This window comes from Malurus melanocephalus, unplaced genomic scaffold, assembly GCF_030028575.1.
Source record: "Malurus melanocephalus ecotype Western Australia unplaced genomic scaffold, MMel_1.1 scaffold_515, whole genome shotgun sequence".
Lineage (NCBI taxonomy): Eukaryota > Metazoa > Chordata > Aves > Passeriformes > Maluridae > Malurus > Malurus melanocephalus.
This window is the reverse complement of record NW_026623747.1, coordinates 208,249-222,163: the sequence shown is the minus strand read 5'-3', so window position 1 is coordinate 222,163 and position 13,915 is coordinate 208,249. Positions and strand designations below refer to the sequence as shown.

Genomic DNA, 13,915 nt, shown 5'->3' with positions numbered 1-13,915 from the left:
TACCAAATTTAGCTTTACCCCTTTGGATTTAGTCCCTGGCAGGCTTCTGCTAAAGTCTTGGAAAGTAAAATTCATTAGATGAACCTTAGCATGATTTTTCTGTGGCTCTGATTTTAATCAAAGTGYGGATTTGAAATTGTTTCATCGTTAGAATCTGTTGACTGAACGTCAATGAGAAGCAATTCCCCCCCTGCCTGGTGCTGAGATGCATCCTGCGTGCTTAGGTAAATCCCAGACTGAGCGAGTGGARCAGCAGAAAGGGTAGAAATTAGCCTCTGAGGCTTGCAAATGCACTGCAGGCTGATGTCTCTCTGCATTTCAAGGACTGAAGTTCAAATGCGAGGCTGTTCTCCTGCTTTCCCATAATGGGCAAGCTAATCAATTAAAATGGTCTGTTCTTAAGCCATCGCAGAAGGGAAGGCTTGTTTCTAGTAACTGCCTTACAAGGTCTGGAGGATGCGGGTTTAACATAACAGCCTTTTATCTCCAGATCTGCACAATCGAGGCGGCGTGTCACACCCAGGTACCTGGGAGCGCGGGGAGGAGAGAGATTCTGGGGAAGCTCTTTAGTAGGTTACTGAAGAGTGTTTTTGCATAAGGCGGCGGGGTTGGTTTTCTCTGAAGACCAATTTACACAAGCCCCAGTGACTGCAGCGAGCCCGCAACTCCCAAACCTCCGGGCTGCGGCTCAGCATCCTAACAGGAGATAACTGTGGGACCAGAGGGGAGCTGGAGGAGGGTCGCACTCACGCCAGACCTTTTCTGCTCGGGAGATGGAAGCCTGTGTGTTTAAGAGCTTGTTTAAAGAGCCTGCGTGCCCGTGTTTTCCATAATGCTTCCTGGTGAGATCCGCCCTGGGTGTGTGCGTTTGAATTTTAAGAGCTTTCCTTTCCAGGTCAGCACGGTGCCTAACTCAGACCCAACTTCCTCGTGAATGAAAAATAAACAAAACAAAACAAAACAAAACAAACAAAAAAAAACCAAACAAAAAAAACCAAAAAAAAACCCCAAAACCAGAGAGTAAGGCGATGTGTGCGCTGCTGTGGTCAGGGTGTGCTGACTGCAGCATCCTCCTGTGGGTGAGCATCGTGTTCATCCCAGGCTGCAGGTAACCCCCGTGCCTGGCCAAAATCCGCTGCGTGACAGCCGGCGATTTTCTGTGCTCGCAGGCAGGACGAGGTCAGGGCGCCCTGGAGCAAGAACCGGCGCAAATCGGGAGCAGCCGGGCTGGCAATCGGTRGCGGCGGTGGTGATGTAAGGAGCGGTGTGAGGCAGAGGTGAAGCCAGACCCTAATGACAGCTCCTGGCTGCTCGCAGAATTCTGCATAGAGATCAGCACTTCCAGCAACAAAAGAAAGTAGGTCAGAGGCAGGTCCCCCTCCCCGCCTGCGCGCTGGAAGCACATGTGTTGGATTACACGGCTGCAGAGTGAGGCAGGAGTGSTGTGATGGGCGCTTCTCCTCCGGGAAGGTGCGGGTGAAAGCGGTGCAGGCGCTCCCACCGTGAGGTTTTGCATGGAGCTGCTGCGTTCCCGATGCCTGGGGAGCTCGGGGAGCTGTTTGTGTATTTAAACCGCAGGGTGGACCTGCCCTCACTGCCCCTAGTTTGGGGAGGAAGTGCTCCTGGGCCCTGCCCATCCTCTCGTATCCTGATGCTGAGCCTCTCCTTGCCTCGCCGCAGCCGCGGAAACTCCAGTTCTACTTGAACGATTACCCGACACGTTAATTGGGACTCCCGCTATGATTAAAAAGAAATTTCAGATTAAGCCCGCCATGCTGTATAGCTCAGGAAGAAAACATCTCTTTATAAACACAGCAGGAATGTGGGGACTCCATTATTACTATTTTCTTTTAACTTTGAAGGAACTGTCTCTCTCTGCTGTTTAGACTGCAAGCAGACAAGTGTGGCCATCTCTCTGCCATGGCCAGGGCTGAGCGGAAGGGATGCTTGCAGGGAGATAAAATTGCAGGGTGTTTCTGCTTCTCTTTTTGTTTGAACTCAATGTGATAATCATAATGGATTTATCTCTGTAGATCCTGTCTGTGGGAGAGGCAGGCTGTGCCACTCCTGGGCAGAGCTCAGAGGAGGTTCTGTATGAACCAGGTGAGTGGGCAAGCGTGGTCCCGGCTTCAAGGAGCAGAATTTAGTGTTTTGTGTATTTAACTCATTACACAACCTTTGCAGTGCTGTTGTTGGCCTGCTCTGAGGGTACTTCCAGCTTGCCTTGTCCCTGGGGAACATCCCAGGTGAGCAGCATTTGGTTTTTTGTCCCATTRGACACYGYTGRGCASKYRATGTGCTYTGAAATTGGTGATACCCTCTTCAAMCCTCWAATATTTGCTYTCTTTATTTTCAGTTTGGAAGGCTGTTAATGTCATTTCCAGTCAAAACCCAGCCCTCCTCCTCCTCCAAACGCTGCCTTCTGATGGAGAACATCAGCTGAGGGTGTCTTCTCCTCCTCCAGTGAAGCTTTCTGTGCRCAGTGGCTTAGGCAGKGAATCCTGTTGGGATGAATTCCYGCTCGGCAGGGGCAMGGGGAGCTTCCCCCTGCCCATCACRCAGCAGGGAACCAACTCCAGCCCTTTCACCAGGGGATAACTCTGTGTGTTCAATATCCAGAGCAGGAATCCATGTGGGTCTGCAGCTTCCCAGCCCCGCCTTTTCTCCRTGCTGGACTCGCTGAGCCGGTAGGGAGGGCAGCAATAGATTATCCCCCTCTCCCTCCTGGATTTTTTTTCCCTTTAAACTTACCCTTTGGTGTTCCATCTGAAGCAGCATGAGGTGAGTAAACTCCACTGCTCAAAATAAGAGTGGATAAGCTCAGTTTACTTGCATTTATTCATGACTTCACCACTCCACTGGGGCCTGAAAATCAGAGCCAAAAGGAACTGCAGTGAAAATTGGCCTACATGCAATGGCTTTAAATAATCTGCCCTTTTGCTCTAGTTCTGGGTTGAGATGTGCTGGAAGCCTGAGGAGCTGGGATCTGCCTTGATGTAGGAGCTGCTTTTTGTTTTCCTTCCCTGGTGTTGGTTTCTCTGTGTACAGCATTACTTGGGGGAAGTTACAAAGCAGGGGGCAAAGGAAAAGAAAAATCAGTTTAAGAAACGCCTTATTTAGCGCACGACTCAGAATTACCACAACTCGCACAACGAATTAGCCTTTATTTCCAAAGATGTTAAAAAGAGAGAAAAAAGAAATAAAGTGAGCAGCCTATGCCCCAAATATTAACACCTGGGAGCAGAGCATTGTRTTGGACTAAAAGCCATCATTCTGCTGGAAGGGGAAAGGCTCGTGTTGGCAGAGAATTCTYGTTTGCCCTTACATTTGCGCAGGCTGTCGAGGCAAACGTGATTCCCAGATGACGTGTGGTACATGCATGTGCCTGACACTTGCACCAGGCAGGGAAGGAGTCACGCAAGCCATCGGAGAGCCGAGAGCTCGGGGTGAGGCTCAGCTCCGGCATCYGAGCAGAAATAGAAATGGATCCATCCGCAAACCAGGTCATCGCCGCTCTTGCGCTTTTTCTCTTGGGCCCCCTTGAATCACATCATGATTTCTTTCCCCCCTCCCCACCCCCAGCTGCCTGCAGCTGGGATTACTTTTCACATACTCYGCTCACATAATTGCCTCTAATAATTTCTCAGCTCTCCAGACGAATGTGTCCACCTTTCCCCCGGCGAGGCCCCACGCTCCCACCCCAGCCGGCATGAGTGCCCTCCTTCCTTCTCCTCCTGCCTCTCCCCAGCGCTTCCCTCCTCTCCCACTGCTCTAATCTTGAGAATCCCCATCTTCCTTCCCGCAGATCCTCTCKGTTGGCAGCTGCTGCGCAGCTCCCTCACGCAGATGTCCTTGGCTGGTCCCAGCTCCGCTCCTCGGGAAGGGGATCCCACAGGCAAACGGGGAGATTGAGCATCACAAGGGGAGATGCTGCTCCGTGCCTCCCTGGGTGCTGGCACCGAGGTTTCAGGGCGGTGCTGTGTCAGCAGCATGYGTGGAGGGGGATTTTGGAGGTTTCCCATCTTTGCTTCGGAGAAAACCCTCCCAGCCGCCCGAGGAAGCCGGTGGCCGGGGTCGTGGCGTGCCAGCTGGAGTGCCAGGGAATCGAGGCAGGCTGCTAACATCCCGCGGTATATTTAGTGCAGGTTTAACAGGGGCTCCATATGTGTGTGCTCTCTTGTTTCCTTTTGCTTTCTACGTGCTAAGTAGATGCAGGCAAGAGTGGAGAAGTCTTCCCGTGACAGCGAGGGTGAGGTTTCACTGCTTCGTGTTCTCCTCTCCTTTGCTGGGCTGCTTCTCTGAGCTGWGCCTTTAGAAAACATTGAGAGCTGGAGAGAAACAAGTGTCTCATGGACTCCTTCTATCAGGGATCCCTGGAAAAGTGGTGAGGGACATGATTCTCCTGGGAACAGCGCTGTGGAACAGGACCCTATGTGCAGCCAATGGGTTTTGCACATTTGGTCCTCCCCAGGACCCTTTGGTGCCAAAATACTCCCTGATTTTTCTCTTAAATTATTATTTTTTTACATTTTTCTATTTCAGAGTGAGGTTAAGGCACAAGTTGAAAATCACAGAGATGCTGTGTGATTCCCAGGAGGGGTTCCAGGAGGGCTCATTCTGAGGACAYGAGGGCATGCAAGGCACTTCATGAGACAGAGCACGCAGGAACGCTTCCTCAAAGAAGATGTGCGAGGAGCCAACACCTTTGATTACAGGATATTTTAGCTGTGGAAGGATTGACTGGGGGAATCATGATGAAAACCTTTTCCAGGGAGAGCAATTTGTATGCACTATTGAGAAATCAGGCCTGAGAGAAGTTTCACTAGGTCTGGAGGAAAAAAAGAAATAACYAAGTCATGTTGGTAGGCTCAAAGTGGAGGTGTTAAATCTCAGCTCAGAGATGGGAAAGGAGCAGCCAAGTCCCGTGCTGGGGGTGGAAAGGGATCACCTTGTGCAGCCCAGTCTGAAGCAAACAAAATCCATCCCTAGGGAGGGCAACCCTTGCTGGGAGTGGGATCTGCTTCTCTGGGAAACGAAGTGTGTGGATGTGGGGGAGAAATGAAAATCTTCCTGGGAGAGTCAGCAAATAGCTGAGGGGTTCATTATTCCATAACAGGCTGAGGATTCCTCAGGCTGTCAGAGGAACAATTCTGTATTTTAATAGAAGTGTTTTGCTTTTGACCCTGCGTGACAGAGCAGCCCCTGAAAAGCAAGAAGGAGTTTTTACTGTTTCCATCAGATTTTGAGTTTTCTCCCACTCCATTTGTTAAAATCTCCATCCCTCAGGGCAGCTTTGAGCTCGGTGTGGGTGCTGAAGCCTTGCTGGGTGTAGCAGGACCTAATTTTGTCAGGATGGGGGTGTGAGACACCAGAGATGTCCCGGTGGCCAGGATATTATTGCTAATCACGACTTGGTGCTTGGGCAGCAGCAAAGTGCCTCTGTAGGTGTCAGCTGTGAGTACAAAATCTCAACTTCCCGGTACCAGCAAAGCCTTTTGTCCCCRAAGAGGAGCAAGGGCTGGGTTGCAAAATACTGATTTCTGCCCTGAACCCAGCATCTCCTTCCCTGGGCAACAACCTGGCTCTTTTCATCCAAATGAGACCTGTAACTTCCAACCCGTGATTTAGCATCCCCCTTTTAGCCAGAAAACACAGGATTCAGAGCATCTGGTGGGTGCTGCAGCGTGCTGGGGGAAAGAGACCACAGGCAAATGGAGAGGAGAAATGGAAGAGAGGAAGGAAATTTTGAGCAATGTTAGGAAGTGTTTTTTACAAAGCAGATGGCAAACAACGCCTGCCTGACCCTGTGCCTGTCTGCGGCACCGGGGCTGTGACAGCTGACTCCCTGCCAGCGGGGAGTGCAGGRAGCTGTCCATAAATCAAAAGCACCAAGACTATCAAATTTGTTTATTACTTGGGGTAGTGCCGCTGTGTTTGACTCGTGTAGCTATTTCGCTTTGCTTTTTCTAGCTGTGTTCCCAAAAAAAAATCATTTGTCAGAGCATAACTGTACGATTCCCTTTATCCTTAGATTTTTTCTTTTCTTTCTTGATTTTTTTTTTTTTTCCCAGAAGATAGCGAGGGAGCCGTGGTGGAGCTGGTGGTGTTAATGTTCTGCAGCAGGAGTGAAATAGCCTGGAGATGTGCAGCAAGAGCAGGGGCGTGTGCCCTAAATAGGAGGGTTAAACAGGGCTTATTCTGAGGGAAGCAGTAATTGCAGCTTGCGTGAAGCAGTAATATTCTTTTGTGCATTATTTACCCAGGAACATCTGCTAATACATATACATTCTCCGGTGCATGTAAACAACTTGGGCAGGAAGAGGATTAGGAGATTTATAAAAAAATTAGAAGCAAGTTAAAAGGGCAATTAGAAGAGCAGAAAGAGATATTGAGCAGTGAATTAGGGAGGATATTTTAACACACAATCAGAGCTCCCCGAGACGTATTCAGAGCAGAGAGAAGGTAAAAGAGAAAATTGGCCAATTACGAAATGATAGCGGGGAATTGGTGACATGAGAGAAGGTAATGGCTGATTTGTTAAACAGTTATTTTGATTCTGTTTTCACAAAGGAGGAAGAGGATGGAGGGCAGCTCCGGGAGGGACTCGGGTTGAGAGGATGAGGGTGGGGATGAGCCCTGCAGAGAGAGAAAGATGCATCTGCAGGGTGGCTGGGCGTGGGGAGAATTTCATGTTCACAGGGTGGGGGGAGAAAAAATGGATTTTTAGCGAGCAGCTATTTCCAGCAGGGAGCTGGGTAACGAGGGGCTCGCGTTCTAACACCCTCTTTTGTCCGCCAAATTGGCTGCTGTTGAGTGGAGACCAGAGAGCTGGTCACTGGGATGACACATCCCTGCTRAAGGCTGCTTCTTTGGGAAAAGGGAGGACAGAAATGGATGGGCACTCTGGAGGGGTGCWGCTCCCGGGGCTGCTTTCACGTGGGCAGAGATGTTTTTGGCTCGTCAGCGTGACACCTTCCCCAAAAATGCGCGTTGCCAAGCGTGAGCACCTGTGTCCTGCTTTCAGAGCTGCTTTTGCTTCCATCTGTATCCCACAAAACTCCAACGCAGTCAAGAATACAACAGCATCCCTGGAATCGCTGTTCCCACCCCATCTCGTGTTTCTCCAACGCAGGGGTGAACTTGGGGRCTGCTGGGTGTGGTCAGGGAGGGACAGGGGGATGGAGCCAACCAGCAGGACCTCGAGGAGATGGAGAATGATGGAAAGGGAAATAATCTTGGTAATGGGCTCTTGGGAAGCRTTCCTGGGGGAGTGGTTGAAGCTGAGACAGAGAAAGAACACACAGGCAGGGGATTTAGGGAAGGATAAACTTGAAGGACTGTGAAAAGTGTTATTTAGCTCCAAGAAATGGAGCTTTTGTTGCGCTCTGTCCCTCTGAAGGGGAAAGTGTCACGAAACAACTTTCTGAGACAAAGGGAATAGTTTGGAATTGGTGCAGGGAGGGCACGAGCGTGGCCCGGGAAGTGATGGGAGAAACTGCGGTCTCGTGGTGTTGCTTCAGACTGATAAACTAAAAATTTATTCTCAGTATCCAAGAGGTGTTTGGTTTTTCATCCTGCCTGGGAGGATAAAAGAGATGCAGTGTTGCGTGGTTTCTGATTTCAAAGCATGCACGAAAAGCTCCACATTAGCAATTACGGGATGAAACTGTGGAAAAGTGGTACAAAGGAGGAAAAATTGGCTCCGACTCAGGAAACGGGATTCTGCTGCYGGGTGTGAGTTTCCAGAGGCACAGTCTGGGGTCTCTTCTGGGTTCTCTGGTGTTTATTTTTTTAAATGGAGAGGATTTGCATGARCAGCCCAAAGTGAGAGTGTTAAAGCTCGCTGATGGAGGGAAGGGGAATGCAGCCACAGTGATGGGGACTCGTCTCATATTCCAGAGCAGCACAGACTGGAAAACACTGAAGGAAAAGGGAACTGATGAGCAAATAGAGGCTCAAGTGACACTTTTCCCAGGAGAGGTGTTTGGGTAAAATCCGAGAGGGCATTGAGGCACACCCAAAGGAGCTTGTAGGAGCATGGAAGGGTTTAGAATTTATAGAATCACTGAATCATTTAGGCTGGAAAAKAMCTCTGAGCTCACRGAGTCCAACTGTTAACCCAGCAYGGCCAARGYCACCACCAATCCAYGTCCCCAAGTGCCACATCCMCCCGTCTGTCAAGTCCCTCCAGGAATGGGGACTCCTTGGCCTTGTTGCYCACCTGGGCASAGCTGGGCTCAYGTTCAGCCAGYRCTGACCAGCACCTCCAGGYCMTTTTTCACCGGGCACCTCTCCAGACACTGCCCYGYGCCTGCAGTKCTGCATGGGATGGTTGTGGCCCAAATACAGCACCTCCCACGTGCCCTTCTGGAACCTCAACCCGTTGGCCTCAGCCCATCATTCCACCCAAATGGGAGCCCAGCATCACCTCCAAATGCTTCCCACCACTTTGGGGTTCAACTCTTTACCCCCATCTCAGACTCATTGAGTGTCTGGGAGCAACCCTAACAAAATCCCAAATTTCTCCAACTTATCTCCAGCCCGAGCCAGACAATCTCAGGGCTGTCCCTACATCCTCTTGACTGGAGAGCTGCTGCTTCAGAGAAGAGGGGATTTCTGCCGGGCATCAGAGCAACATTCAAAATGCATGAAGACATGCTGTAGGAAGGAGCTGGGGAAAAGACACACGAGCGTGAACCCGGGGCCGTGGCGAGCTCAGCCATGCAGCTGGGAAGTTCGTTATCGAGGCTGAGTGTCAGAGCATGCCATAAAAATTTAGTTTATCCTCAAAGAGCTGTGGTCGTGGAAGAAGGATGGGAGCRGGGAGGCATGGCAGCTGAGGAGGAGGCAGGAGGAATATCAGAAATCTGGGTGTCCTGGCTTGGGCTGGGTTCGTTGGTTTTCTTTCCAGGARCTGTGGTTTGGGTTTGGGATGAGAATAATGTTGGTGACRCAGGGATTTTTAKTTGTTGCTCAGCGTTGTTTGCACTGAGTCAAGGATTTTTCTGCTCCTCACCCCACCCCACTGTGGGGCACAAGAAGCTGGGAAGGGACAGCTGATCCCAACTGGCCAAAGGGATATCCTAACCCAAATGGAATCCTGCTCAGTMTGGGCTGGGCATTCCCAGGTGGTGAGCAAATGCATTGTGCATCCCTTGCTTTGCATATTCTAATCCTATTGTTGCTATTATTATTCCTCCCATTTCTGCCCTATCAAACCAGCCTTATCTGGAGCCACCAATGTCACTTGTATTCTTCCCAATCCTCTCCACCATCCCAGCACGGCMGCRTRGTGCTCAGCTGCCTGCCAGGTTAAACCACGCCACGACATCTCCTATTTAAGCAGGGTATCATGTCTCCCTTCTGGTTTTTAAACAGTTGCCTTTATCACCAGGAGTTGGAGCACTTGATTGACAAGGCTTGTAATACACCATGGAGTTGCCTTTATTTTCCCTACATGTTAAAGGAAAAGATACTAAAAATACAATTACGGTTTTGAGCCAGGCGTAGTCTGTTCTAATATAATTCATCTCAAAGAGTATCCACCGTGCCTGCTGCACCCAAATCATTTATAAAACATTAGCATCTCCTGCGCTGACATTTCACTCCTATATTACAGGAGTTACACGCAGACTTAAAAAAAAATTAATAAAGTGCTTCTCTTCTTCATTCTCCCACTGAGAGCTTTGATTTCCAGAGTATGAAACGAAATAACCAACATAACAACATTCTCCACTTCTGAGGGACAGTGCCAGACTCATTCAGTTGCTATTGGTTATAGAGAGTAGGACGTGAGGGAGCTATTTCAGATCACGGATTATTTGTTCTGGCTGCATTGGACATCCCTTTAGTGGAGCTTTAGAGCCCTGTAGACAGAAAACTTTGGGTAGGAGCTGGAAGGCAAAGGGCTTGATGAAGTAACCTCTTCCTTTCTCCTCCCAGAATCGCTCTTGCAATTCCCCAAGAAGGGCTTTTAAAAGAGAAGCATCCAAGCCTCTGGCCTTCCTTGCTTGCAAGGCGGACGGAGGAAGCTGTGCCCCTCCAGCTTCCCACTCCCACCATCCAACTGCTCGTAAACATGAGTGCATCGGGGAATTTTCTGCTTTTCTTTTCATGTGGGGAGTTTCCCTTTTCATTTCCAGATACCCCCGAGGGACCTGCTGCTGTGTAAATACCCACTCCCCTTCCCTGAAGTGGGTGGGAGAGAGGATTTCCCTAGCTGGCCCGTTCTTCCTGGAGCTAATAGTGTGTCTGATGGAAAACACGAGCTGCTTCCTTCGGGATTTCCAGCCCCACACCGGAGCCACAAGCTGGGAACACACCACCGCTGAGACAGGGTTACGAAAAGAACAGCAGCCTTTTCTTGTCCAAGATCACTTTTATTTCCCTTGTTCCATTAGCTTCAGTGTCTGTTTGGTCTCACAGATCCACGCTGACAGGGAATTCACACCAACTGCAGAATTTGGGCAGCGCCTCCCCGAGCCCGTGGGCTGCCGGCTCTGCCGTGCCCCCGACCAGCAAGCACATCCCTCCAGCACCCGGTTCAACSCAGGAGGAGGGGAACAGGATGCTCTGCTCCCTCTCCTCCACCTCCCCAACACCCCCTTTGTCCTCTTGGACCATGGATTTCTCTCCCCTGCCATGGACCACAAACCTCGGGCACCGCGCTTCTCGCCGGTCCTCTACGAGCTGCACTTTCCCCTTCTCTGGATCTTCCAGAATCTGTTCCTTTTAAGAAACAAAASCCCTCCTGACGCTGTCAGGACTCTCTGCAGCCTGGGAGCTGCTCCTCGCCGTCCCAGTGAAAACCTTAGTCCAGCTATGAAGGTCCTCACGCCACCGCCACGGCTGGGAAGCCGCTCTCTGCCTCCAGCCCCAAAACARCCCCGTCCCTCCCCGGGGCCTCGTGGTGCTCTCCAGAGACAGAGCTCTATGGCTCTATTTATTTGGGCTAATTAATCTCTCTCTCTCTCCCCCGCCGCCGGCTACAAATTAGGATGTAAGGGTGAATTTTGGCTCTCTGGGGTATGGACTTTGCTGCATCGCACACAACCACCCCCCAAACCCCTCCCAAAGTTTAGTGCTCGGAATTGCTGAGAACGTTGGTCCGCTGTGGTTCCCCCGCGTGTACTGAGCCTGCCYGATGGCTTTCGGCATCTGTAGGCACTGCTGCCGGTTTGTTTTCTCGAGGAAAAAGCAACAAAAAAGAAAAAAAAAATCATATACTGGTCTGCTATAAATTCAATAATACAATCCTTAGTTCTGGAGATACAGTTTCCATATAGTTTATAAACATTGTAAGACATACATATGGATAATTGAGGGGAAGAGGGGGAGCCTGTGCATTTGTTGGGGTTTTTTTCTCGGATGTGTGAACATGGTTACAAAAAACACACCTCCTGCGGGTACCTCATTTCTTTTAAGTGTTGGGTTTGTCGGGGTTGGTTTATTTTTTGTTTAATTCCACCTCTAATCAGTCTTTCCTTTGGTTGTTGGCTACTCCAAGCCCAGCAGGCAAGCCCTGTTCCGCTGTAATGCCTGAGATATTCAGGGGTTTGAGATTGTCTTCTAAGAGATTCCCAGCCAACTTTGGCCTCTGGGTTTGGAGCCAAAAGGGCGAAAACGTGGGAGAACCAAATGTCCTTATCACATCGGCATCAGTGTCCTTGCACTCGCTTTCGGAGAGAAACAGTGTAGGCTTAATCGGTGATGGTTTTTACAGCAATTATGTTCCTTTCGGTAATTGGAGGGGTCACTCTCAAACGAACGGGATTTCACAAGAGCATGGATACAGTCCATTTGTCCGGTCGCCGTCACCGACGAATTGGTCACCGTCCCCGTTATCTGCYTTTTGTAAGGTTGGCTTTTTGTTGTTTGTTTGTTTGTTGTTGTAGGTGCTCGGTTAGGCTGTTTGTGACAAGGTGTGATAATGCCTTTTTAATCCGCTCCCGCTGCGCTCGGCACAGTCCGGCCGGGCACGGACGCAAACCGTCAGAAGCCGAGACAACGCTYTTCCCTTCGCCAGGCCAACGCTGAGCCACGTACAAAAAAAGAAGAAGAAAAGAAACTCTGGTCCTTTGTAGATTGGTGGCAGTACAGCTCCGCTCCGTCCGCGGCCGGCGGGGCTCAGCGGATCACGGCCGCCAGCACCACCATGAAAACCAGGAGCGACGCCCTGAGCCCCGGGCAGCCGGCAGCCTGCTGGACCCCGCTGGGGGGCCGGATGGGCGTCCGCCGGGTGCACTTACCCTTGCGCTTGGGGGACAGCGTGGGCATGGCCCCGAAGCTGTATTTGTGCTGATAATCAGGCACATAGTCTGGGACCTCCTGCCCGTTTTTCCGCGGCCCCAAGGACACCGGCTTGGAGGTTCGGTTACGGCTTTTGTGGCTGGTGCAGTTCTTGCCGGGTTTGCGGTAGCCCGGCCGGGAGCCGGGMGGGCCGGCGGGCTGGTTGCTGTGCAAACTGTTCTCAGCCCCTCGCTCCTTGCCYTTCTCCTTGGAGGAGTGGTGAGGGTGGTGGGATTTGGAGGCTCCTCTGTCCGCCGTGGAGAAAGTGTGTGTTTTCATCTGGTGGAGCGACTCGGACCCCGAACAGTTCCTAAAGTCTTCYGCTCTTAGCACCTTGAGGTCCTTGCCGTGCATCTGCTCGGGGGACTCGCAGATGACGCTGGAGCTGGAGCCTCKGAACCTGTGCAGCCATTCCCAGAGGGAACGGGCTTTGCAATCGCAGCTCCAYGGGTTCCCATTCAGCCTGAGAAACTCCAGGGCTCCCAGGTGGGCCAGGCAGTCCCCCTGCAGCTCCGAGAGGCTGTTATTGAACAGGAAAAGGGTGGTCAATCTTCGGAGGTCATGAAAAGCCCGCCTATGTATCCACTGCAGCTGATTTTGATGGATGAGCAGCCGGTCCAGGTTTATTAGTCCCCTGAACGTGTTCTGATGGAGGCTCCAGAGCTTGTTTCCATGGAGAAAAAGATGGCTGAGGTTAACCAAGTCAACAAAAATATCATCCTGAAGGAACTCGATGTGGTTGTCTTGCAGGTAAAGGTATTGCAGGTTGTGGAGGCCACCGAATATCCCGCTGGGGAGGGAGCTCAGCCCGCACTTGTACAGATACAAGGCGTGGAGTTTCACCAGCCCTTGGAAAGTGTCCGCAGCCAAAGCCCTTAAGTAGCGGTTGTCCCCCAGATCCAGCTCTTCCAGGTTGACGAACCCGTCGAAGGTGTTGGGGTCGATGAAGGTGATGTTGTTGGAGTAGATCCACAGGGTGACCATGGAGGGGCTGAAGTGGCCCCGCAGCAGCAAGGTGATCTGGTTGTTCTGCAGGAAGATCCTCTCGCTGTCCTCGGGGATGCCCTCGGGGATGGTGACGAAGTTGTGAGCCTGGCAGCTGACGGTCATGGGCGAGGGGTAGCACACGCAGTCGGTGGGGCAGCCCAGGGCACCGGGCACCTTCAGCCCCAGCAGCACCAGCAGCAGCTCCGCAAACCCCCCTGTGCGGAGAGAGGGGAGAGCGGCGTCAGCGGCAACCGGGCACCTCCCGCCCACCCATCGCTGCTGCGGAGACTATTCCGGGTGAAAAACGCCCCCAATTAGCTCAGCCCTCCTCTCCGCTCATGAATTACCCACGCGGCTGCGATGAGTAGGCTCATCACCCACGGCGCTTAAAACGTGATGTATGGAGTACTCCCTGCCTCCTCTCCTGCCTGCAACAGGCAGCTGGTTGTGTTCCCAGCCCGGAACGGGCAGGAGAAACTTTTCTCGGCGAGAATTCACGCTGGCAGAGCAGGCAGCGGAGCCCCTTGCCTGCGGGCGAGGAAGCGCCGCGGTGTGAGAGCAAACAGAGGAAATTCAAACCCTCGCGGGTGCCCACCCCTCCTGCAATGCATCTGTTGAATCGCCTGCACACAGAAAAGCT

General features: G+C 51.5%; 1 protein-coding gene across 1 annotated transcript in view; it reads right to left on the bottom strand.

Annotated features, from left to right (window-relative positions):
- Positions 1 to 10,336: 10,336 nt before the first annotated feature.
- Positions 10,337 to 13,915, bottom strand: part of RTN4RL1 (reticulon 4 receptor like 1) — a 29,637-nt gene continuing 26,058 nt past the window's right edge. Inside the window, exon 2 of the mRNA XM_057381553.1 lies at positions 10,337 to 13,490. Within this exon, the coding sequence (XP_057237536.1) occupies positions 12,127 to 13,490 (1,364 nt within the window). The 3' untranslated portion in view covers positions 10,337 to 12,126. The remainder of the gene's footprint in view (positions 13,491 to 13,915) is intronic.